The sequence below is a fragment of the Lutra lutra genome, chromosome 13 (assembly GCF_902655055.1).
Source record: "Lutra lutra chromosome 13, mLutLut1.2, whole genome shotgun sequence".
Classification (NCBI taxonomy): domain Eukaryota; kingdom Metazoa; phylum Chordata; class Mammalia; order Carnivora; family Mustelidae; genus Lutra; species Lutra lutra.
Genome location: NC_062290.1, coordinates 12,584,767 through 12,609,594, shown reverse-complemented (window position 1 = coordinate 12,609,594; position 24,828 = coordinate 12,584,767). Strand labels below are relative to the sequence as shown.

The 24,828-nt window shown below is 42.4% G+C and overlaps 1 protein-coding gene across 10 annotated transcripts in view; it reads left to right on the top strand.

Moving 5' to 3' along the window:
• Positions 1–24,828, top strand: part of TRPM3 (transient receptor potential cation channel subfamily M member 3) — a 797,862-nt gene that overhangs the window by 579,670 nt on the left and 193,364 nt on the right. For 5 of the 10 annotated variants that reach the window (XM_047699832.1, XM_047699838.1, XM_047699830.1 and 2 more), the window contains exon 7: positions 10,405–10,479. The exons of the other annotated variants lie outside the window; for them this stretch is intronic. In XM_047699832.1, the coding sequence (XP_047555788.1) occupies positions 10,405–10,479 (75 nt within the window). The remainder of the gene's footprint in view (positions 1–10,404; positions 10,480–24,828) is intronic. 10 annotated transcript variants of the gene reach the window in all.

Sequence of the window (24,828 nt, the reverse complement as noted above, 5' to 3'; positions counted from 1 at the left end):
AAGAGAAATCTAGTTATCTTTGGGCTCTATTTGATTAAAATGTTACTCTTGTTATTTGTATTTTGTTTTAGGTTTGCCCAAATGCAAAATTTTATTCAGATTGCATATCTAATTATATTGTGAACATCAACTTAAGCTATAGGAAATTTCATTATGAGGCTAGAAATTTCTAACTTTGTCATGTCCATGCTCTAAAGTGAAATCTATGTCAGACTAAATCCAGTCTAAGGGATTATGTCCCTGTGACAGTCATCATAGATACGTTTACTTTGTGATATTAATTAATGGGGGTGTCTGGGTGGGTTTAAGTTTCCATAACCAATACTTTTGCTACTGTCGGGTTTGGTTGAGAGAGAATTTGTTTCTCTGCATTTTCTCTGCCCCAGAGTACTGACTGACATTTGAGCATAGCCTCGTCTGATGAGGACACCAGGAGTACTTTCTCTAAAGCAGCAGCTTAAAATGGGCTTGGTATTTCTGAGTAAACAAGTGGCAGAAACGATGGCAGAATTCATAAAGCATAATCACATTTGGTATTAGAAGATATTGCTATTTAGAATTCTGTAGGAAAAATACGTTTTCTTATGCAGTCCCTAAGCCAACATACCTATTTATGTATGACTGTATGCTTACTCACCCAAACTAACAAAAATAATAAGAAGAATAATGTCTTCCAACAGTACAGGACATCATCCCTAATAAATTATGCCTTATTGAGGAAACAAATATATCCCCTTTCCGCCGAGTTATAGACTCCATGAGCCACAGAAACTTCTAATGCCCAGAGTGAGTCAATACTGGTAAAGTCCTATTGGCTCCAGAGGATTTTATTTTAAAAAGCTCATCTCTATGACATGGCACACATCAATTTAAAGCAGTTTGTTCCCATGAAATTTCCATAATCAGAAATAAGTAATCATGACTGCATCATTGATATCTTCCTTCCTTTACCACCATTTGGGTGATAATTCTTAAACACGGCTGTCATGGCTTACAACTGGGGTGACCCGGCCTCCCCTAGGAGGCATTTAAAAATATCAGGGGGCCTCCAGGTTGACACGATTTCTGGTGCTCCCGAATGACATGAGAGAAGAGGCAGGGATGTTAATATTCTGCCTTGGGCAGAACAGTTTCACGTGAAGACCTGTGTGCCCCAAAGGCCAATCACGTCCCTCAGGAAACACTACTGCAAATGTGTTTCCATGAGTTTTCTTTTTGTTTGTTTGGTTGTTTTTGTTATTTTTGCTGTTTCCCAAATCTTTCCAATAGCCCACACCTGACGTGTCAAGGCCACACCATGATGCTCTATTCTAGTCTAAAGACACACAGACAAGGCAGCAATCGTGAGCTAGCAATGAGGTTTATAATCTTTAACCACCGGTGAGGATAGTGGTTTCCGAAACCAACAGCATCCACTGGATGTCCGCCCTGACATGCCCTTCCGATCCTAACGTCCTTGCCATTGGGAAGTTCTTCCTTCTGTCTGACTTCGTTGGCTCTGAACCCCTTCTCTCCGGGGTGAGGACCAAAGTCATTGTCTAATCCCAAACTCCAGGCATACTCGAAAACTATAAATGGACTTGAGTTGACCTTTCTGCCCTAATGGCTATTAGGAACCTGTTACTCATTTGAAGAGACACACTGACTTGCTTAACCGGCAGAACCAAGACTCACGAAGTAGATCAGTGTTTCCAACTCAGCGGCACCCACTCTGAGTACCACGGCTTTACGTTTCAGAAAATGTGACTCCAGAAATGTGCTTCTTGCCAGGAGCTCTCCTGTCAGAGTCCCTGAGACTCAGAGAAAGCCCACAGCCCACGGTTATTAGCTGGTGTAGGGGCAGACACAGAGATGGGGCTGCTTTACCCAGAGGCTCCTGGAAAAGCCTACTCAGTAGAATGCATTGCAACGGGGAATGCATTAATTAATCAAGGTTCTAGTAGAATAAGGAGTTTTAAAATTGAATACAAAGAGAACTCTAATTTTTAATCTATAAATTACTGAGAATCTTGGGGGGAAGTAAGGGGGCAGGGCAGTAATATAAATCTTGAGGGAATGAATAAATCAATGGTATAAAGCTCCATGAAGCAGAGCTTTTTAAAAATTCACATTTCATTTCTTGTGTATATTTCTCACTTCCCTGGACTATAGACTCCTTATATGTATTATTTTTTTTTATTGTTAAATTATGAAACCACATTACCCAGGAGATTTAACATAGATTGTCAAAAGAGTACTACTGACTTCCTCAATTGATTACCAACCTCTTGGACACCCAAACTAACGATGTTAGGCATAGCAAATGCTCAATAAAGAGTTGCTGTTGGGCATGAAAGAAATTCTAGTGATTTGGTTCAGTCTTATTATTATAAGAAATGGGTGGATATACAACTTCAAAACAATTCCAAAAAATATTTTAGTAATGGCAGCATCATTGAAGTAAGCATACAGTTTTCCAGGAGGCTCTTTTAAAGGATTGTAGACATTTATATATAAATAAATAGTATATCCTAAATATGACACATATTACTTATTTTATTCTTATTATGATTGTTAAGTCAGTCTCATTTCTTTGTATTTCTACCAATTACAGAGAGGTTAAGCCTGAAGTGGTTAACAATAGCACAGAGAGGGAGATGGGTATTTAGACAAGGAAAGCTGTAATGTACGAGTGACATAAAAGGGGTTGTTTCTGTTTTGTTTTGTTTTGTTTTTGAGAGTTTTCCATTTTGGAGTAGGTTAGCTATCAATACAGTAAGAGCTTAGAGTTGGTAGACCATCGGGTCCCTTGCCCACAGCCGGCATTGCAAACCTAGCATGACTTTTCCCACTGAGCCTTGATTCAGCTCAGAACCATTTTGCATTCATTAAGACACAGGTTCTGCTGCTGTAATAAGGACTCAAAACACTGGATGCCTAAAAGAGATGGGATTTTTTTCCCTTATTTTCATGTTATTCTGAATAGGAGTCCAGATTTAATGTAGTGGCCTCATGGAGTTGAGAACTCAGATTCCTTTTCTTTTCTCCTCCAGTCTGTCTTCATGGTCCATGGGAGCTCCCCATCTCTTCTATTTCAAGCCAGAAAGAATCAGGAAAAAGGAGCAAGGGAACATCACACCCTTTCCCTTTAAAATCACCATGAGGAAGTCATACAAACCATTTTGGTTTCCATCCCATGTGGCACTATTTGGTCCCACGTTCACACCTCGCTAAAAGGGGGTCTGAAAATGTAGCCTTTCTCCTAGTCAAATACATCTCGAGCTAAAATCCCATCACTTTGAAGGAAGGGAAAAGTAGATACCGGGGTATAGCCAGTAATTTTTGCCATCTCTTTTCAGATTAGCATTCCAGATTGTTGTTAAGAAATGGCTGGAGTTGTCACATAAGATAAACGTTATCTGCCACTCACAGAGGAGATATGCCTGTTACAGTTCCAATATGTTCACTGGGGAGCCTTGTCCTTAAACAGTTCCTGTAGCACAGGCTTCCTACCCCGCCCTTTCTCTCTCTACCTGTGAGTCTCTCCGTGATCAGTAGTTGCAGAGTCTTGCCCTGGATCTGGAAATTGCAATTTCTGCTTGCAGCTGGATGGAGACAAGATTGTCTAAAATTATATAGCTTATCTTGGACCATTCTGGTTTCATTAACTTCTTAAGTTAACTATTTCAGGTAGAGCCCCTACGCCTCAGAGTAACTGCAGACGCTGTGCTATGCATAATGCATGTATAACCCATAATGGGTCCTTAGTGGAGGCACAAATTTTGTTACACATCATTTAGTAACATTTTAAATCCCAAAGTATTGAAAATAAATCAGAAAGATTCCATGTTTCCATGACGCTGTACTCTTGATACAAATGTTTCAAAGATAAATCCCAGAAAATAATTCTCATGTGACTGACACTTGGCTGTCACCTTGGTGGTAGGGAGGAGAGTGGAGATTGGTCAGCGCCTCAAAGCCATAGGTTCCAATAGGACTTCAGCCCTGTTGAGAGAAAAGGACAAAGGAGCTATCTTAGGGAATAAGAATACCCCCTCTGCACCGTCCAGTCTGTTGCAGAAACATCTGAGGAGACCTGATGAGCAGATGGGTTTCGCAGGGACTGAAAACCTTCTTATGCGAATTATCCAATATGATCTTCCTACGTTTTAATAACCCCTAAATGATAACTAATAATATGGCAAGATACATCTGAAGGTCCCTTAAAATGTTTTGAATGTCAATAAATACAGAATTGAAACTATTTGGTGACACTGACAGTTACAACAAGGTTAATTCATGAAGCTTCTTATAATAAATAGTGAATTGGGTAACCTTGTTTTAGAGACCAAGATACGCATGTCCTTGTTCATCCAACCATAGTTAGTTTTTCTTTTGATTTTAGCTTGTGTTATTCAATAAAACCCTAGAGGTAGAGCTGTAGACAGTTGGAATTTCCCTTCTAGCTTCCTAACTGAATAGAGGTAGGAGGATCTAATGCCTTACAGATTGGATGAAACCGCAGGCAGGTGTTTTGAAAACAAACCTCACCTTTCCTCTTCAGATACTCCATATGTGGAACTGTTAACTTTCCTTGGTTTCTGCCTACCCTGGTATCTTTACACTTCTTCTTTTAGTACTACCAAACTCAGAGCTGTCGTGACTCATCCATTCACACGAGCTAAGCTGCTGTAGAAAACAAATTCAGTGCTTAGAAGGGCTGTTAGAAAATACTAGTTCAAAAAAAAAATGGCAAAGGAAAGCAAATAGTTGCAACCATGACACAGGGCTAATTTCCATAATACACAAAGGACACCCACAAATCCAAAAGAAAAATTCTATAAAAATGGGCAAAATATAGCAACAGGAGGATCACAGGGAAGAACGTACAGATTTCCTCACTCGAAATTAAAGAAATGAGAATTAAGACAGCGAAATGTATTCAACCTATTGGTTGGCAGGAAACAAAGTTTACAATTATCTACTGTCAAGAAGTGTATATAGAAATAGGCATTATTTGTGTGTGCCAATGTGGGGAATCTTATTTGGAAGATCATTTGGCTACCTCTATTAAATTTTAAAAGTGCATACCCCTTAGCCATATATTTTTACTTCTACAAATTTATTCTATTCATATTTCTTATAGTATTTTTGACCCAAAGATTCATGAGTAAGTGACTAATTAAATTTTATGTAAACATATAGCGAAATACTTTGAAGTTATGAATAATGCACGAACTCTGTTTGGGTTCGTATGGAAAGATATCCAAGGGTATTTTTTTCCTAAGTTAAAAAACCTGTTGTGAAACAGTACAACTGTGTGTTTATGATTACATGTATGTTTATAAAATTTTTTTAAATATATGTGCATATTTATAATGTATCTGAAAGGGCACAGGTGGATAATTATCAATCATAGCTTCTTGGGGTGCCTGGGTGGCTCAGTGGGTTAAAGCCTCGGCTCAGGTCATGATCTCAGGGTCCTGGGATTGAGCCCCACATCAGGCTATCTGCTCAGCAGGGAGCCTGCTTCCCCCTCTCTCTCTGCCTGCCTCTCTGCCTACTTGTGATCTCTGTCTGTCAAATAAATTAAAAAAATCTTTAAAAAAAAAATCATAGCTTCTAGGGAGTGAAACCTGAGGTGGTGGAGGTAAGATGAGAACTGATGTGTTCCTTGTATACCTTTTAAGTACTTCTCAGTGTTTTTATAATGAGCAAATACAGCTTCTGTAGTGCAAGGAAGGAAAGAAGGAAAGGAAGGGAATAGGGAGAGGGAGGGAGGGAGGGAGGGAAGGAAGGAAACAAGGAAGGAGGGAGGAAGGAAAGGAGAGGTTGAGGGAAGGAAGGAAGGAAGGGAGGAAGGAAAGGACAGGGGGAGAGAAGGAAGGAGGAAGACAACCTTTGGAAGTAGTCTGCCTATCCATGTAATGTATGAGCTCAGAACCTTCCTCCCTCAAGTGTATATATATCATTCTTGACCTCTGGGTAAGGAGCCAACCTCTGCTCCCCATGTTTTCTCTTGCTTACTCAACCTGCTGGCGATCCCGGGCTTCATCCAAGAGCATAGAGTCAAGTCAGGAAACCTAAGAGAAGAGGCTGGTTAAGGACACATCATACAAAATAATATGTCCAATCATATATAAAGGATGTGTATAAAAATTATGTGACTGGGTTGCCTGGGTGGCTCATGTTTGTTAAGCATCTGTCTTCAGCTCAGGTCATGATCTTGGGGTCCTGGCATCCAGCCCACTACTGGGCTCTGCTCAGCAGGGAGCCTGCTTCTCCCTCTTCCTCTGCCCCTCCCCCTGCTTGTGCGTTCTTTCTCTCTCGTTCTCTCTCAAATAGACAATTCGTTTTTTAGTTATGAGACCAATGTAACAGATTTGATGCCTACATTTGACAGTAGCTGAAATCAGAAGCAAAATTATCTTCCCTGTTGGGACTTAGTGAACGACAAAACAACCTAAATTTATTCCCAGGCCTCAGCCATAGCCAGACATCCTAGTACAATGGGGCTCCTGAAAATGTCCTACTTTTATATCTCTACTGTGAGTCTAGTTCAGCAGAGCTGGAATTGTTCATTTTCCCTTCATTATGCTCCTGGCCACCCCAAAATTCTGCTCCCCTCTCCCAGGGTCCTCCTCCCTGAGATGGAGCTGGGTCACCCCGTAGCTCATTCCATAGCTATTTCATGTTAGAGATGGTGGCGCTCATGTTAGAGAAGAGTGGCTCCCGCTATATTCTTTAGTCCACCATCCCTTTAAGATGCTTCCTATGGAGCCAAAACATGGACTTAAAGTTCTTCAGCTCTTCAAAATGTAGCAAAATGGGAACTTCGGATGTCTGTCATTTACAATAAATAGCGATCGCTCTGTTACATTTCCCTTCGACGGTGCTCCTGTGGCTCTACCAGTATTGGCTTGTGCGCCTGCACCTGTGACATACAGAGCACCGCGGGACTCGCAAGACAAATAAGGCATAGTTGTGCACTTGGAGAATTAGGGTTTTACAAACCGGTGAACAATAACTAGTGTTCAGTGCTATTCTAAGCACTTTGCAAGACATCATGATTTACCCCTAACGACAACCCTAGGAAGTGAGTACCATTGATTATCCCCACTGACCAAAAAGAAAACTGAGGTCAAGCGTCCGCCCTGACGTCACACTGGTCATAAGAGGCAGAGCCAAGAAGTCTGCCTGCGTCGGAGCTGCTACCACCGGGCTGTTTCCGCTGGGGACACAAAGAGCTGCATTATCGTGAGCAGCAAGTGTTACGTGCCCTTTAAGGACATGAACTACGACAGGAGTTCAGAGGAAGAGTATTTCTCGGTGGAATGTTCAAGGGTCTATGCGGCAGAGGTATTTTCAGTAAGATTTTGAGGGGTGGGATGTGAGCGATGGTTTGCAAGCCATGTGGGTGAAAGCTTTGGACATCCAGAAACGGAGTGCCTGGCCTGCGGTGCACTGAAATCGTTCTACTCTCATTAACTTGTTTAGCTTATCTGGTTGCATTATTTTAGCTGCAAATCTAAACAAGGTCTGTTTAGACTTTGTTTAAATAGCCTAGTGGTTAGTTTTTTGTTTTTTTTTTTTTTAAGATTTTTTATTTATTTATTTGACAGAGAGAGATCACAAGTAGGCAGAGAGGCAGGAAGAGAGAGAAGAAGGGAAGCAGGCTTCCTGCTGATCAGCGAGCCCGATGCGGACCTCGATCCCAGGACTCTGGGACCATGACCTGAGCCGAAGGCAGCGGCTTAACCCACTGAGCCACCCAGGCGCCCCTAGTGGTTAGTTTTTTAAGGAAGACAAATTACAAGATCATAAGGAAAAGATACATATGTTTCGTTGTTTTCTTTTTCTAGATACTCCTTACCATGCAGGTATAAAGATAACTATAGAATAATATATGATACCTGGGATATAATTACATATATAGAGATGTACAGATGGGGCAGGTACAAAGCTGCTCATTTCATGGGTTCTATATAACCATATATGTACACTATTATCATATATTACACTATTATCATATATACTATATATACAACTATACATATATGCTTTTATTTATATATATTTATACAGATATTTATATGTGTGTGTGTGTGTATATATGTGTATATATGTATATTTCATGTAGTTCATCACCTTCATTTTCCAGGTAGGAAAGCCCCCTTGGAAACCGTCACACATCCTGCCCCCTTTCCTTCCGTGCATTAGCTGGCATCTCAGCTCAAAACACCACACTTCAAGTCTGCTGCTCAGCATAGTCAATGTGTTCGTTTGGGAGGTACTTTTCTTACTCTATTTAGCGCAACACCAGGGAACCCAGATTAGGAAAGGTTCTCCATGCATCCCAGCAAGGAGTGAAAGCAGGGTCCTTAGGGCATCAGCCTCATTGGAAGCAAAATCCTTGGCCCTTTAATGTCCCCATTTTCCTCCTTGAGACCACTTTTTCCATCATGCCCAGAAGGGTAATCAAGGAAATAAGATAGTTGGAGTCACAGTCAGCCGATGCCGGATGGCTGGACATTTCCGTTCTCAATCACGCAACAAATCTTCAACGAATCTGGTTGATCTTCACTAAAATGTCATTTTAACTTTTGTTAGTTAGAGTTTGGTATCTGGAAGGAAAGAAGGAACAAAGTGAAAATACCACGGTGCTGTTCACTCTGCGGGAAAGACAGAGCTCAGCCAGTTGTGTGCTTGGTTCTGTAAGCAAATGCTTGTGCTAAATTTCCAGGAGGGCTTGTGCTGTTGTCTGTTTACAGCTTTGCTCAGAGTGCCTAGCCAGCAGTCTAATTGTTGTGCACAGTGGTAGAGCGGCCTGGGGAGGCGTATGCTCCCAAGTTGAATCTGTGTTCTCAGGAACATGCTAATTGGTAACTTTCTGGAAAATACACAGTAGTTACTCTTGGCTTATTGTTTTATATAAACTCTTAAGAATCCAGAGGAACCGATCCTTACATTATGTGCTTCTTTGTGTTTTGCCCACTGGATACATTCTCACGAAAAGGCAGCTCAGCCAGGTTGTGGACAATGAGGAATCACCAAGTAATATTCCATAAAAGTGGGTAAGACCCTACTGTGTCTCTCACCGACCAGCTACCTTCTGCCCAGCCACCGCCCCCAGTGAGGCTGCTCTAGAAGTCTGGCTTGATCCTAGGAAGCTGGGGCCAGAAGACATAACTTGAGGATGTGGGGGCTTCCATAAATGTCATTTCCAGGGAAGAAACAGAGCGGCAGAAACAGATGTTCATGGGATTGTCCTCTGAGGCCTAGATTTGAAATGAAATACTGAATCATCTTAACCTGAGCTAGCTTCTTAAGTCAATTAACAACTCCAGAGGCGGGATATTACAATTAAATTTACCTCCCAGTTTGGGATAATACAGCCAAATTAGTAAGGAAGCTATTATAATGAAATGGCTATGGTGACTTTTTCTGTAGATAGATACATACACGCATACCTAGAAGGAAGGAAGGAAGCAGCAGATACACGATATGGATAGATAATGTATATATGGCTGTATCTATCTAATTAGTCATTTTCTTGGTGATAAGAGAAAGAAAAGAGTGACAAATGGAATTTTTTCAGTAAATAATATGCATGTTGAGTGATATATCAGCATTCGTTTCAATTTCTCTTTAAAAGGAAAAGAAGTTAAGTCCATTAGCCAATGGGGGGAAAATATTCCTTTTAGGTCGAAAGTAAGCCAGTCACCTGAAAACAGGATACATGGCTCCAAAAAAAAAATAGACAAGTGTCTTTATTTATTTTTTTTAAGATTTTATTTATTTATTTGACAGACAGAGATCACAAGTAGGCAGAGAAGCAGGCAGAGAGAGAGGAGGAAGCAGGCTCCCCGCCGAGCAGAGAGCCCGATGTGGGGCTCGATCCCAGGACCCTGGGATCATGACCTGAGCTGAAAGCAGAGGCTTTAACCCACTGAGCCACCCAGGCACCCCCAGACAAGTGTCTTTAAAAGGAGAGAGGGGACAATCTGGTTTTTGCTCAATCTTGGAAAACACAGAGCCAAATTCATAATTGTGATTAGAATCACTATAACAATGGCCAGAGCCATTTCTTGAGGATTTACCAAGGGCTAAGCATCCTTAGGAGTACTGGACACACGTGCCTCTTTAACCCTTTGACCACCAGAGCAGTCACCTAGGCTAAAGCAGAATCACAAGGGATGCTTCCTCCAGCTTAGGGGACACTGGTTTGAAGGACCCAACAGGTAGAGTGATGGGACGTGGTAGAGCCGGTGCAGAGGGCTGGTGATGCGTTGTGAAAGTCTGATTGTGCGACTTAGATTTCCATTCCGTGCACACATTTATAAATTGGGTGAGTCTGTCTTCTTTAATAAAATGTGTATTCAACCACTGGGTTGTAGAAATTTCAAAGATTTTATTTTTTGACAGGATGCCTGCCGTTTTTCTCTCTTGACTCCCGCTTGTTTTATTCATTTTGGGGTAGTTGCCAATTAGACCCAATTGGTAAGTATAATTAATGGACAACCGAATCTTCTCTTAAACCCCAACCAAGAAAATTAACCATAAAAACCATTCGTTTCCTTTAGATATTCCTAACGCTATCTCTCCTTATGACTGTTGTTTATCTCTTTCTTAGACTTTTAGCCACATCGGAGATTAGTTACTCCCTATTGTTTATCATCCTAAAATCCCATGTAAGACAGGGAGGAGGGAGGCATTTCTTGTGGCCCCAGTATGTTCCGGGCACCATGCTGGGCATTCATACATACTATCTCTCTTAATACTCACAGCAACCTTTCAGGGTAGGGATTATTATCTTCCTTTTTTATAGTTAATGAAACAGCATTTCAGAGTAACCAAGCCCTTGTTCTAAATCCAGTTAGTGGCACAGAGTGGCGCAAACCAGGCTCATGTGATTCCAGAACCCTTGCTCCTTTTACCCTACATAAGGAAGCATCATTTCACTCAAAAAGACACTCCCCTAAAATCATGTTACCTTGGAGGGTTTGGAGGTTATTATTTCATTCAGCAACTATTGGAACATAAACTCCATGTCACACACGGGTAGAACATTGGTTCAGTTGGAATTCATCAGCAGCAGAACTTTGGGCAGAAGACAGTGGTTAGTGGCAAGATGGCAGAGGAATTCACAGGAGCAACAGAGAATGAGGAGGAAGTAAGGCGGGGTGATGGCATGGAGGGTGGGGTGAAGAGAAACAGAGAAGCTCCTGATCGTGTACCCATGGCTACAGTCTTTCTTCATGTGACTCGTGGACTTCCCTTTGTCATCCTATGCCTGAGAATATATGAAGGAGGCTGGGAAGGCAAAGGGACGTTCACTTGTCATCACTGGCATCTTTGTTGATCATTGCACCATCTTCAAATGCATTGGGGTAACCATGACATGAAAATTTCCATCATTGAGCCCATAACTGTTCCATGAGATCAGTAAGAGTTCTGTGGGTTAAGGGTCATAGCAGAACTTCATCCAGGGAGACCTGGAATTAAGAAATAATGAATTTATATTCCCCCAGAATGACAGCCCTGGGTTCAAACCACATGACTTGAAAAAGATGTTATTAAACTTCCTCTGGGTGAGTTACATGTATTTCAGGGACATTTCATTGCCTTCTGTGGATGCTCTAACCTGTTCAGCCCAGTCATTTGGACTTTCTACTACCTGTAGACTCAACCAGTCAAGTAAAAGACCATCCAAAATAGGAATATCAAATTCATAATCACTTAACTTTGGACTCTGGTGACCTGCCATTTTTCTGTCGCTCTCAGCTGAACATGTTGTTTGAAGTTCTCTCTGCCTTTTAAAGAATTTTCCCTCTAAAAGAATAGGTTGTGTGATGAAGACAATGCCACGTAAACATCTGCCCTCTCTTCATCTTTTGAAATGGCCTGATAGAAGTTGGCTGTCACTGAAATGTTTGTCATGGTACTAAAATGTCCCTTTGTCAGTCAAGACAATAATGGAGTCAAAAGAAGGATGTTGGGGATGTAGAATTAACATTAGCAAAACCTGTTTCTAGGTAGCTGCCTGTCTTGTTTATCTGACTCATTTTCCAGGTCAAGCTAGGAGCCTTTTCTCTTTTAGGAAAGCACTCCTTTATGCATTAGAATGACTTGTTCAGGGCCTAGGGCAGTCCCTGTAAACAATGAGTCCAGCTGGGGAACTATCACCATTCCATAAGATCTCCTAGCTTCTTTTAGTTCAGGGAAGGAGGCTGAGATCTCTTTTCAGATTAGAAAGATTTGCCTTGCAAACATTTGGCATTTTGGTCTCAATGTCAGCACAATCTGCTGTTGTCCGTCAGATCTAATTGACCTTCTTAACCCAACCCCTCTGGTTTCACTGCTAAAGGAAAGTCTTTCCCTTTCTTTTCATCTGTTGTGTTTCTAGTTTCTCCTTCCATCATGCATTTTGGATCTTCTGTTGCACCCATCCAAAGCTACTTGCAGTTTCCCATAAATGACATAATGACATACCTCGTCGGATGTGTTTTCCGCCTGTTTTGACATTTGCTGAAATTTCACCCTTTTCCAACTCTAGTTATTGATAGAAACCTCAGCTTGAAAATCTTCCCTTTGGTGAAATCTTATCATAAGACACACACACACACACACACACACACACACACACTGATTCTTGTAGACTCCATTACTCACCCCATAATCCCCGTTTCCACACTGTGTGAGCCTCTGAATAAGAGGCCCTATCTCTTCCGACCCAGGGCTTCTGTGCCTTTGCCTGCCTGCCCCGCCCTCCGTCACCTGCAGATTGCGATTGTGAGCAGAGCCTGAGTCCTCCTCATCTTTCTCACCCAGCAACCCTAGCACCTGGTATGGTCAGGTCGGTGCGAAATAAATGTTTATTGTAAACATCAATCCATGTTTTTCTGGCCTTATTTTTAGCTCTGATTTCCAACCTGACATAAAGATGTAATAGAGGAGCTTGGATGTGGAAAGCTACAAGGAAGGACACCTAATAAAGCAGTAACACAGACAGACTTAGGGAAGAGAAACGAATAGGGACATGTACTGGCAAAGACCGTCGTGAACACCTCAGACTGTCGTGAGCATGAATGCTTGTATTCTGGAAGTCTGACTGTGTTCCTTGTTGACTTGTGATTCTTGTTAAATCGTGGCCATTGTATGAACTTAGAGAGTCGAAGGATATGTATTTTTTGTAGCAGCCAACACCGTGGTGGCTTCTTCATTTCCGTTGACACAGAAAAAGAAATAAGTATTGATTTCCCCCCACTTATTTAAGGTGATAATTGCCCATGGCTGCTTTTCAGTCTAGATTAGGATCCACCATTCACTGGAAATGCGTGGCTAACTTTAGAATGTTAGGCAAACGTGAAGTAAACGCCAGAACTTGTGCTAAGTACTTTTCTGCCATAATCAATGATTGACAGTGGGATGTATTTAGAGAGGATAAGGTATCTCATTCTCTAGGAGTCTAAAAAAAAAAGAAAGAGCTGAGATTTTAATTTGCTTGTAAGGCCAGGGAATTTATCATGGGACCCCTACAGCCTCTTCCCAGAATTTAAAATAATCTGCCTCTCCCTTCGAATATCAGTTGGATCATTTCAAAATCATTGAAACTGATGGCTGTGAAAGTAAAGTCAGTTTCAGATAGGCTTGAAAAGTGACCAGAAATAGGGCTCCCAAGGTGTCAGGAACAAAATGGCCAGAGGTTGTAAGAGAATACACATCTTTTCATCTCAGACCCTCTGCAAAAGAGATTAACCCCTAAGGGGGCGTGGGGGGAGAGGAAAATAGAGATTTTCTGCCCAAATACCAGCCAAATAGGCAAACAGTTGATTTCTTTTTTTTCCTTTTCTTTTCTGGCATCCAGAGCTGAAACAGACAAGCAGCTCTTCCCCTCAGTGAACAGGCTGTCCCTGTTCTGTGAGGACGCCAGATTTCAAAAGCTGCCTGGAGTTCCACATGCCACGGCGCTGCGGGGAAACACTGAGGTCCTGAGTCTCAGGCAGAGGAACCAACAGCCCGGGTTGGCTAATGAGGCTTGGCGTCTTGGCATCTTGGCGTCCACACGGGGTTCTGTGGGCAATTCCTGCTGGAGTGAGGGAGGATGAAAAACAAAACCAAACCAAACAGGTGCACCTTTGTGCAACCAGGGGAGTGAGGATCCAAGAGTCAGCTTTTCTGGTCATCAGACGAATCTGAGCTGAACCTCTCCTCATTAGCCGCATTGTTTCCACCCAAGAGGGAGAACCCAGGAAGTGAGGATGACTCAGATGCATATTAGGAAATCACGGAGGAGATTCTGAAAAGGACGATTAAGCATGGCGTGCCACATCAGGCGTTGGAGGAGAGGGAGAGAGTTCTCACCCTTGTATTTCCGTCTCTAGATTTGGTTTTCATGGTGGGCAAGATTTTTTCTGTCCACTTATTTCTTTCTGTTATTCAAGTAATAAGAACGGTTGCAGTGAGTATGAATTATGCTTCATAAACTTAGGTATGTAGGAAATGTCACATAATAAAAATTTTCCTTAATTCAAATAAGTCCAAGCCCTCTTTCCATCTGGTTTTAGTGTATTCGATCTCAGTCTTTATTAGGTCTCTCTCTCCTTCCCCACCCCGCCCGCACCCCCTCCCACTTCTCTCCTTTTCCCCCACTCATTTCCTGTCTTATTATCCCTCTCTCCCCTCCTGCCTGCTCTCTCTCGGGCTTATAGTGTACCTGGGAAATCGGGAAGGGGCCTCTTACTTTCCCTCAGCCAAGGTTGCCATTGCTACCGTAACCACCTAGACCTCTGTGGTCCCTTCCAGGCCAGGCAGAAGGAAGCCTCTGGAGCTCCAGTGCTGAGAAGAGCCCCAGGGTGCATTTCATGGCAGTCCCCCTCAGGTCTCATGTCCATGATCATTGTACCCTCCTGGAGCTTGCATTTGGGTGGAGGGAAACAGGAAATAAACAAGTGAAACATGTAATATATTGCATAGCGGTAAGTGTTAGGGAAAGAAGTAAGGCAGAGAAGCCAAAAAAGGGAGTGCAGGGAGGGAGCTGCGATCTTACAGAGTGGTGGAGGAGGCCTCACTGGAATGAAGACCTTAGGAAGGGAGGGAGCGAGTTATGGGACATCTTGGGGAAGATCATTTCCAGCACAGCAAAGAAAAGGCCCTAAGGCGGGAATGTGGGCAACATGATTAGAGAACATCAGGAGCCCTGGATGTCCATGTGGATGGAACAGGGAGGAGAGGAGCAGGAAAGGACTCTGGGGAAGGAACAAGGGGCAGATCCAGGGAAGAGGGTAACAACTTTGACTTCTATGTTCACCCTGTATGGAATAGTAACTTGTAGAGTTTTGAGCAAAGGAATACATGTTCTTGTATGTTTCATCAGCATTGCCTTACCTACTGAGTTGAGTAGGCTACACAGGGAGCGGGTGTGAAAGCAGAACCACAGTCGAGAGACCATGGCAGTAACCCAGGCAGGAGCTGGAGGTGCGTAGACGAGGGGCGGCAGCAGATGAGGAGGTGAGAAGTGTATCATTCAGGCTGTAATTCAAAGACGAAAGAGCAGACAAGATTTACCATTAAATTAGCTACAAGTTGTGAAAGGGAAAAGGTGAGTCCAGTTATGGGGGGGACTGCCCAGCAAGAAGAACGTGTTGCCATTTATTCGGATGGAGAAGATGGTGGGGACGGCAATGGCAGGCATGAGAAATCAGAAGCTCACGTTCGGGCATGTCTGATATAAGGCATCTCACAGTCCATGCGGTGATGACCACAGGAGCACGGTTGTGCAAGACTGAAGTTCAGTGGTGATATTCTGTCTGGAGATGTAAATATGGAAGTTTTCCATGTGTAGCCAGGATATGAAACCATGTGGGTGGGTGGGTGGGATCATCCAGGGAGTGTGCGAGGAGAGGAGAGAAGAGGACAGCAGAGGACCAAGAATGATTCCTAAGACAGTCTGTCTTACCAGAGGTCAGGGAGATGACAAGGGACCCGCAAAGATGAAGAAGGAGACGCTAGCAGAGTAAGGAGAGGGAGCTGTCTGGAAAGTAAGAGTAAAGTACATATTTCCTCTTTATAAGTAAAGAACATATTTCCAAGAGGAAGGAATGACCAACTGGCTCAAGTCAGAAAAGACCTAGGAACTGACCATTGGGGGAGATTGTGAATCCCTTCTTCCTGCCCCATCTGCTCCCACTTGTCCCCATCAGAGACACTTGCCTTCTCCTCTTTCTCTTCATGACATTAGTGAGCTTGGGTTCTTAACAAAAGCCATGTGGTGAGTTCATCCTCGGTCCATCAATGCCAACTTTCCCTGAGGAAAGACAGCTCAGTGGGCCCTTTTGGAAATAAGGAGAAAGAGAAACAAATGGAAAACAAAATATGAATATAATCGTTTTTCATCGAAATAGTTTTTCATCGATCATGTATATACTCAGTCTTGGCAGATGAACAGATGTTGCCTCATAGGAATCATTTTTATCACATTAGTTAGACCTAAGGGTTGGCAGACTAGAACCCATGGGCTATGCAAATCCAGCGTGCTATCTGTCTTTGTAAATAAAGCTTTATTGGAACATGGCCACATCCATGCTCATTCTTTCATGTACCGCCTCTGGCTGCCTTCATGCTACAGTGGCAGAGTTGAGGACTTAAACAGAGGCTGTCTGGCCTGCAAAGCTGAAAATACTTACTATCGGGCGTTTTTCAGGCAAAGTTCGCTGACCCTAGTTTGGACTTTAAAATAGACTACTGGAAACATAACATGCGTGTTTCAGTCCTACTCCATGGGCTTTCATTAATAAGTTACCGCAAGAGACACATCTTAGATTTCACTTCTTTTCCGAGATGGGAGTCTCCTCTACTCAGAGCTTCATGCTGGGCAGTGGTTCTCAACGTGTAGTCTGTGGACCCGCAGCAACAGGAACTTGGGAGCTTGTTAGAAATGCACATCCTCAAGTCACATTTTAGACCTCCTTGGATGCTTTGGGTGATTCTGAACACGCTACTCTCAGAAGTCGTGTGCTAGAGCAGATACGGACCAGCAAAGCAGATACGGACCAGCAAAGCAGATACGGACCAGAAAAGCTAAGGACTTGAAGTGGTCATTTTCTTTTTTTCAAAGTAAATAGATTTATTCCAGAATGTTACCACTGTAAGAAACAAAAATGGGATATTATATGTTGATATCAATTACATATTGTTTTAAATTATTCAACGACTTTTTCTATTTAGCAGTGTATATTGGAGCTTTCTAGGTACTAATTTTCAATGCACTAACTAGTTCTTTGTACATTAGCATTAGGGTTTTAAGAACAGTCCTTAGAGGGCCACTTTCTTATCCAAAACATTAGGGTCATGCACTTTCTAGGATGATGGTATTAGCACTTATTATTGCGATCAGACAGTGGTGGCAGAGTAGGAACAGGCCAAGTGACTGTTTTCACACAGACAGGACAGAGTAGGATAAGGAGTGAGTGCCCCTGGGCCATGACTGTCTGCTGATTCCTCATCCTGGCACTCCAATGTGTTTAAGTAATAGAATGTAATGAGGCATTTATTTATGAGAGAAAAGTAGAAGGGATTTGTTTTCAGCACCATCAAGGATATGCTAGAATGAGAAAAACTTTAAATCGATATTTTTCCCCCTCCAGGATTTATGCAGGTGCTGCTGGATTGTAGATGCTGTTTTCCTTTGCTTAATGATCTAATCCTTCCCTGGAGCTTCTTCCCTCCGAGAACCTGACAGGAAGGAGTATCTGTGACTAGGAACAGCTATGGTTTAGAAGGAACTGGAAACCTGATCCCAGGGAATCAGAGAGGGAGAGCAGTGAGCCTTGGCCTTATTAAGCCCGGAAGCGATGTAGCAAAGGAACAGCGAGAAGACTCGGGCCCCTTTCTGAATATTGGAGGGTAGCATCCATGTTTAGAATCTTCCAGAAACGAGTCTGATATGCTAAGACATGAGAGACGTAGAGTGATTCTATGTACTCGTTTGTCCCGGACAAGATAGTTCTGGATTAGACCTGTCATCCTGGAAAAACTATTCATGATGGATGACCCCTTCCCTTGCAAATGTGTCCTGGCCTTTGAGAGCTACATCATATGGTCACCCCTGTGAGAGACAACCCAGAAAAGTACAGTGTCCAGACTCTGCATTTCCTAACAGGCCCCGGTTTGAAATCCAGTTCAGGTAGGCAGTTTATGCTGTAGGCCTCAGTTTATTTAACTATAAAATGGGGATAATAATATCTCCATCATAGGGTTGTTGAGCAGACTGAGTAAGCCAGTGCAACCCGCCTGGCTGCGGGCCATAGCTGGTAGGTGTTCAGCAACCACTCCTTCCCCTAAGAGAAAAAGAAATTGCCTTTAGCCATTTGGCTGAGCAGACTCTACTACATGAGATAATTCACAGTGACCCAGAAATTCATAAGCGACCTTGTTTGGGCTCCATTTACAACAGGGTTGTTTGGTTATGGTTTTTTGGGGTTTTTTTTTGTTTTGTTTTGTTTTTGTTTTTGTTTTTTAGCATTTTGTAACTGTTGTTTCCTTTTGAGGAGCTATAGAAACATTAAAAAAAATGGTCTTTCAGAGAAGGTCATATTTGCACTTGAAAAATAATTTCACATTCACAGGTCTGAACCAGAGGCTTGAGTTTGTTAGATGCTGTGCTACGAAGTGAAGGCCAGGAAGAGAAAGGACGGTATTGTAGTTCACGATGTTAGAGCTCAGGAAAGCCCAATAAATTATACTTCACCCTCGATGGGACAAGACTGAAACTGACTGAGAGTTGGACCCCAGAGTCAGGCAGATGGAGATCAAAATATCGTTTTTATTAATGGTGAAGTTGTTGGAAATAATGACTTAGTGTGAGTGCTGAAAGGGTTTGCCTACTCACTTCGGCCTCCAGACAGCCACCCAGAGAAGAAATTTGTGTCTATAAAAGACACCTTTGCTAACAGCACTGACTGGCACTGGTCCGCGGAGGTAAAGGAAGAAAGAAACCAAATTTTCTTCAGTGGGAGACTTTTAGTAGATTTATTCTATCCACCAGAGAAACATGGACACACAGTCACCACCAATCAATTTACTCAATTTTCTATGTGGAGAGGAGTAATGGAAGGACAAGGGGCAAGGTGTGTTACCCTAATAGACCTCCATCCACACAGAAACTTGAAACCAGGGGAAAGAAGGTTCCTCGTGACCTTGTCATTCATATTTCTCACTGAGCATTTAGTCACAGTAAAGATTTGATTAGATGTGACACATTGTCTTTTAAGAAAAGATGCCCAAGTAATCAAAAAAAATTTGTCATTTCTCCCAACTGCTGGTCAGAAATTGGACTCAATGCCATTACTAGATCCCAAATAATCAGAATACTTCCTTTGTCTCATGTATGATAGGCAGTCGGTTATTTTAATAACCTTGGTGGTGAATGAAGGTCACTTTTAGCCCACAGCACCTTCACTGCTGAATCATCCCTCAGAGGGAACAGAATTGGGTTGTCATTTCAGTCATGTAGCTCCATCTTCATTTTATTTGGAGGAAGTAATAGCTCCAGCAAAGGGAAGGATGTAAACATTTGTTTACGTCTTTCCCCCTCCATGGCCAGAACACGTTGTCACTCCAGCTGGGTCCAATTCTGAGAAACAATGAGCCTTCAATTTAAAAGTACAAGACAGCTGAACCGAAACTGGCTCTTTGAGTCACTAAGAATCTGGACTCGTCCAGACCTAATCCAAAAAGACAAGCGAAATGTGAGCACCCCTCCGGGTGACTCAGCACCTTCTTCTCTAGGTCTCTGACTACTGCTGGGTCCCATTAGTTAAGGCCTATGAAAGGCCAGCATGAGGCCACTTTGAAGCCATTTATGGCTATCATTTCTACTATCAGCAGGACACATCAATAGAATTGAGATTAAGGCACTCGGTCCCTTTATAACCACCAATTTATTCCTGTCCCTTCAGCTGTGCTAGTCACAAGGTCTAGACCCCAGATATGGTGCATTTTAATTTTGTTTTATTTCACAAGTATTTAAACTACCTTCTATGTGTGAAGCACTTTGGAAACCAGGATGTTGTCTAAGAGGGATGGAGGTAGGGGGTTTTCTGTCCCAAGAAATTTAAAATCTAGAGGGTGAACCTTTCATTAAAGCAAGACAGAATAAAATAATTGCCAAAAGATATGTAAAAGAAAAACAAATCGACGGTGGACTACAAAGGAATGAATGATTAATGCTACCCAAGGGAGCTAAGAAGTACCTCAGGAATTAGTAACATTTGAACTGGACTTTGAAGATGGAGTTGGCGGTCTTTGAGGGACCTCAGCAAATAGCACCTGTCTTCCTCATCTAAATTCTGAACAATTTAAGAAATAAAAAAAGAACTTGATGGGACCCAAAATACCAGTTTCTGTTGTTGGGCAAGTTAGCAGATGTGGCTTTAAGTTTGTTGGCCAGATGGGCTTAATGGCTCCCCCAGATCAGTCAGTATCCCACAAGGAGCCTTCAGCACCCCCACCCCAGCACACACAGCTATAGGTCCAGCGCCCCCAGGGAAGCTGGAAAACCTCATTCTTCTTCAAGAAACTGGAAGCAGGGAGAGGTACTTCCCTCTAAAAATTAGCATGGCTAGGAATCTTATATGGCGGATCCTGAGGATAGTCTGATGAGATCAGAATTAGGGTGGACAGAGGGTTCTGGAGGAAGATAAGGCTGCAGATGAAGGCTGGGGCCAGAACATGGGGAGCCTTGCCTGACATGTGAAATGTGTGGGCTTTTGTCTATAACCCACTAAAGATGGCTCCAGAGAAGACTGTGTTTATGATGCGAACTAGCTGGGGGTGATGGTTGTCAGGGCAGGGAAATCAGGATGCACTTCTGGTAGTCCACAGGAATGAGCATACCAATGAGCATAGGGACGAGGCATTTGGAATAATTCCTGATTTCATGAGAATTCAAATCAGATCTCAGTGCCCTGGAACTCAGACCAGTTGACTGAGGGGAAATTGCTTATGTCAGAAAACATCTAAAACTTTATGTGGAAATAATGACATTGTCATTCAACCTCCAAGAAATCAGGAGCCACCTGATGGTAATGCAGTGTCCTGCCTTCCCGCCTCCCTTCTGGACCCCGAGTTTTAGTGAGCAACTACCCGGTGTAGAGCACTGGGTGACATGCAGGGAATACAAAGATAAGCCTACCTAGAAGAGGAAAGAGGTGCCCAAACGTGTCAGTAATGAACTAAACCTCCGGGATGAAAGGTACTATGAGAATGTTTTTATTTACAACCAAGTCACTGACGGACGAAGTTATAAAATATACTCACTGGCATGGGCGTTTAACAAAAGCAAATGCTATGAGGCAACACAAGTGAGAATGGTTCATTCTGCCCAGGGGGGTGAGAGGGGAAGGGGCTTGGGAGGACTTGTCTTTGAACCTGAGAACTGCAGGGTGAGTATGAGTTCCTCACAGACAGTAAGTCAAAAAGAACATTCCTTAAAGAGAGAAGAGACCTTTTCACATTTGGGGTGGGAAGAAGTAATTGCAGCCTGTCTTAACTGATACAAAGAGGGTTTTTTGGTTTGTTTTTTGGAAGGGCAATTTAATACACGTGTCACCATTTTGCCATTACCTGCAATATTTCTCTTTCCTATCGCCTCCCTCTCCTCCCACCTCTGTCCTGCCCTGGGGGCTGGGTCTTTCCAGGCTTTGTTCAATCCATAATTCCCTGGGCTGCTCTGCTGCCTGCTAATTCCACCAAGAAGCCAAAGGAACTTTGGCTGTGGACCTAGATCCTGGCACATTTATAGGGGACAATAGGCAAAGTATTGTAAAGTAAAATAAGTTAGAACCATTCTGATTACCTTACATTTGAGAAGGCAGGGGATGCCTTTTGATGTGGGTTTTGAACAGAGTAGAAACGAAGAAGCCTCTAGCTTTGTCTGGGCGACTTTTCTTGTAGACTTAGATTAATCACATTAAAACATTCAGCCTGCAAACAATGGCCTCAAAGAAAACACTGGCTCTTTCCTTTTATTAAAGTAATACTTGCCCCGCAGCCCCTGGGACTGGCTGGTCCCTTTTTATTGAAAGAATTCACAGAGAATGTTACTTGGATGTCCTGGTAATATGTGAACATTAATAGCACGATATTTCAATCAGAGCTGGCTGGCCATGAGGGGATGGCTGTTTCCCATTGACTAAGTCAAAGGCCAAGTTACTTTATTAGCATATAATAGACTTGGAGTCAGTTTATGGGTTTTGTTATTTGGTGTTTACATTGTCTTCCAACCCACAGAACTCAAAAGGCTTTCCAAGCTGATCAAAGCACCGAGGAGCGGCCCAAGGTAGAAGGCATTTGGGGAGTAATGCAAAAAGTCACCAAACCGCCCCCCCCCCCCAGAAAGAGTCACCTACCCCAAACCAGAAAGTTTTAGCCTTTCAGATACAAGATTAAAAAAAAAAAAAAAAAAAATGTCTTCCTAAGCTGCTTATTGGTCCGTGTGAGAGAACATTCAAACTTTGGAAAAATATGTTTCAAATAATTTGTAGAGCATACTTTTGGTTTAAACATATGAAATGCATTTATTTTTCTTTCCTCCTCATGAATATTTACATATACTTAAAGTAGAAATCTTGCATAAGCTTAATAAATATAAATAAGAATCTTTATATGTGTTTGTTTAACCATATGGCCCTCAAGTGTCAGACTCTGTTCTACATGTTTTATAAATACTGACTAATTATAAATCTCCCTCTCCCTCTCTCTCTGTCTCTCACTTACATACACACACCACACACCCTTTCACTCCCCTCACTCAGGTCATATAATCCCTTCTCTGCGGTACCCCCTGCCCTTTCCTTTCTTCCCACATACATTCTTCTCAGCTTGGTTAAACACCCTTCAGGATCCCACCAGAGCCACAGCTCACAGAGGCTTCACTCCCACCAGCCCACTTTATAGTTACTCACTCCAGGCCTAGGGATTTCCACTCCAATTCCAGGAAGGGAAGTGTGGTCCACTGCAGCTCTGAAATCCTCTAGTCCAACTGCTTTGAAAGAAGACAAATAAGGCCAACCTTCTATGGACGGGTCAGTTCTCTGACAGGGGAGTGTGGACATGGAGGACATGACACGTGTGGTGTGGTACGCGTGCCACAGTGTACCGTGGCTGGCCTACAGGATGCCTCACTTAATCCACTCATGCACCCTCCCAGTATGTCCTTATTTCTGATGACCAGACAGAAAATCAAAGCAAGGAAATCTCCAAGAAAAGCCAGCCGGTGGGAGCTAGTCCAGCATTCCCATGAAATACCGGTAGCATGGATAACGCTTAAAATAAATGAGTTCAACAGTATTGAAAAGAGGCTGGACAAAAAGGGTTTTGCCACATTAATTTCATAGATTTTGCATTCTCTGTCCCCAGGAAAAGAAAGGCTACACCACCAGCTTCCAATCATTTATCACTAGGAGAGGCTTTCCCATTAATTCGAACTCTGTATCTTTGGTGTCTTAACAACCACCTGTCTCCAGCCAAATTTGCTGAGATTAAATGGCAAGATAAAATACAGTGTGTGTTTATCTGGCATACTGGCATTAGCTGTAAACAGGAAGGACTGTATAGGGAGGGGACCCATTACATTGAATATCAGTAAGGGAATTGCCATAGGAATTGGTGATGGCCAGAAAGGACATTTAAGAAATTCACATTCTTTTCCCACTGCCTAATCCTAAAGGGAATTGGAAAGTTATACGTTGGGAAGTCCCAACCACCAGGAAAGACCCCAGCCATCTTTCCAGGAATTTCCTTCCCACTCAAGAACCGTAAGCATTCACAAGTGAAGCATCTTGTTGTATGTGGCTTTATTTTCACTGCCTAAGAGTTTGTGCAGTATTTTGTATCTCCAGATGCTTTCCTAAGCATCAATTTAGGTGCAGAATTATAGTGGCAAAAAGATATAGTAATTACAATGATGCATAGCAGTGGTTTGCAGTGGGTTTGGTGTTGACCAATTGTTATACCACCATGATTCACCAACAGATAATTAATTGGGTTTATTACTCATTTCAAGGAAGGCCAGCCACATTCCAGTTATAGTTCTGTTGTCTTGAGTAGATAGTATATCCTACCTCTAAAACATGAAGGCAATATCCAAAACATCTGCTCCACAGAAGACTGAGAAGATCTTTTCAGAAGAAGGAAAGATGTTTTCTTATGTCATTTTCTAGAGTTTTTTCTTATGTCATTCCCTAGATATTTTCTTGGGCTCACCCTGTTCCTTGATAGCTGAACAATTTCCAATTATGTTTCCTTTCACAAAATACAGCATATTAAAATACTCTCTTTCTGGACTGTAATATTCTATAGTTGTTCCTAAATATTCAAGGGTTATGAATCTTCCTAATTATAAGAAGCACCTTAATAAACTTAATAAACAAGAATAGTTTTGAGTGTTGTCAGTTGAATACAAGTGATTACCAGATTTACGTACTTTTCATAAATCTATCCACAATTTCTCTGACCATAAAAGAGATACACTAAATAGATAAGAACTTCAAGAATCTCTCTTTGAACCTATCTGTTGAAAGTTGTGTATTACGCAAACTTCAGCCGTTACTACTTGAGTGGGCAGCAAATTGGTGTCCGTTAAAATGAGGCAAACAGCTTACTGCTTATCTTCCCATCACTATAGTAACCACTAAGGCCCTCCAAGTCCATGCAAGGTTCTGTTTGAGAAATGCAAAATCTTGGGCAATTGCTGAGTTTTTATGGCTTCATTATGTGGCCCAAATGTAGGAGATAGTAGATAGTGTTCTGTTGGTAGAGTCAACCAGTGAACCAAAGACCAGGCAATTC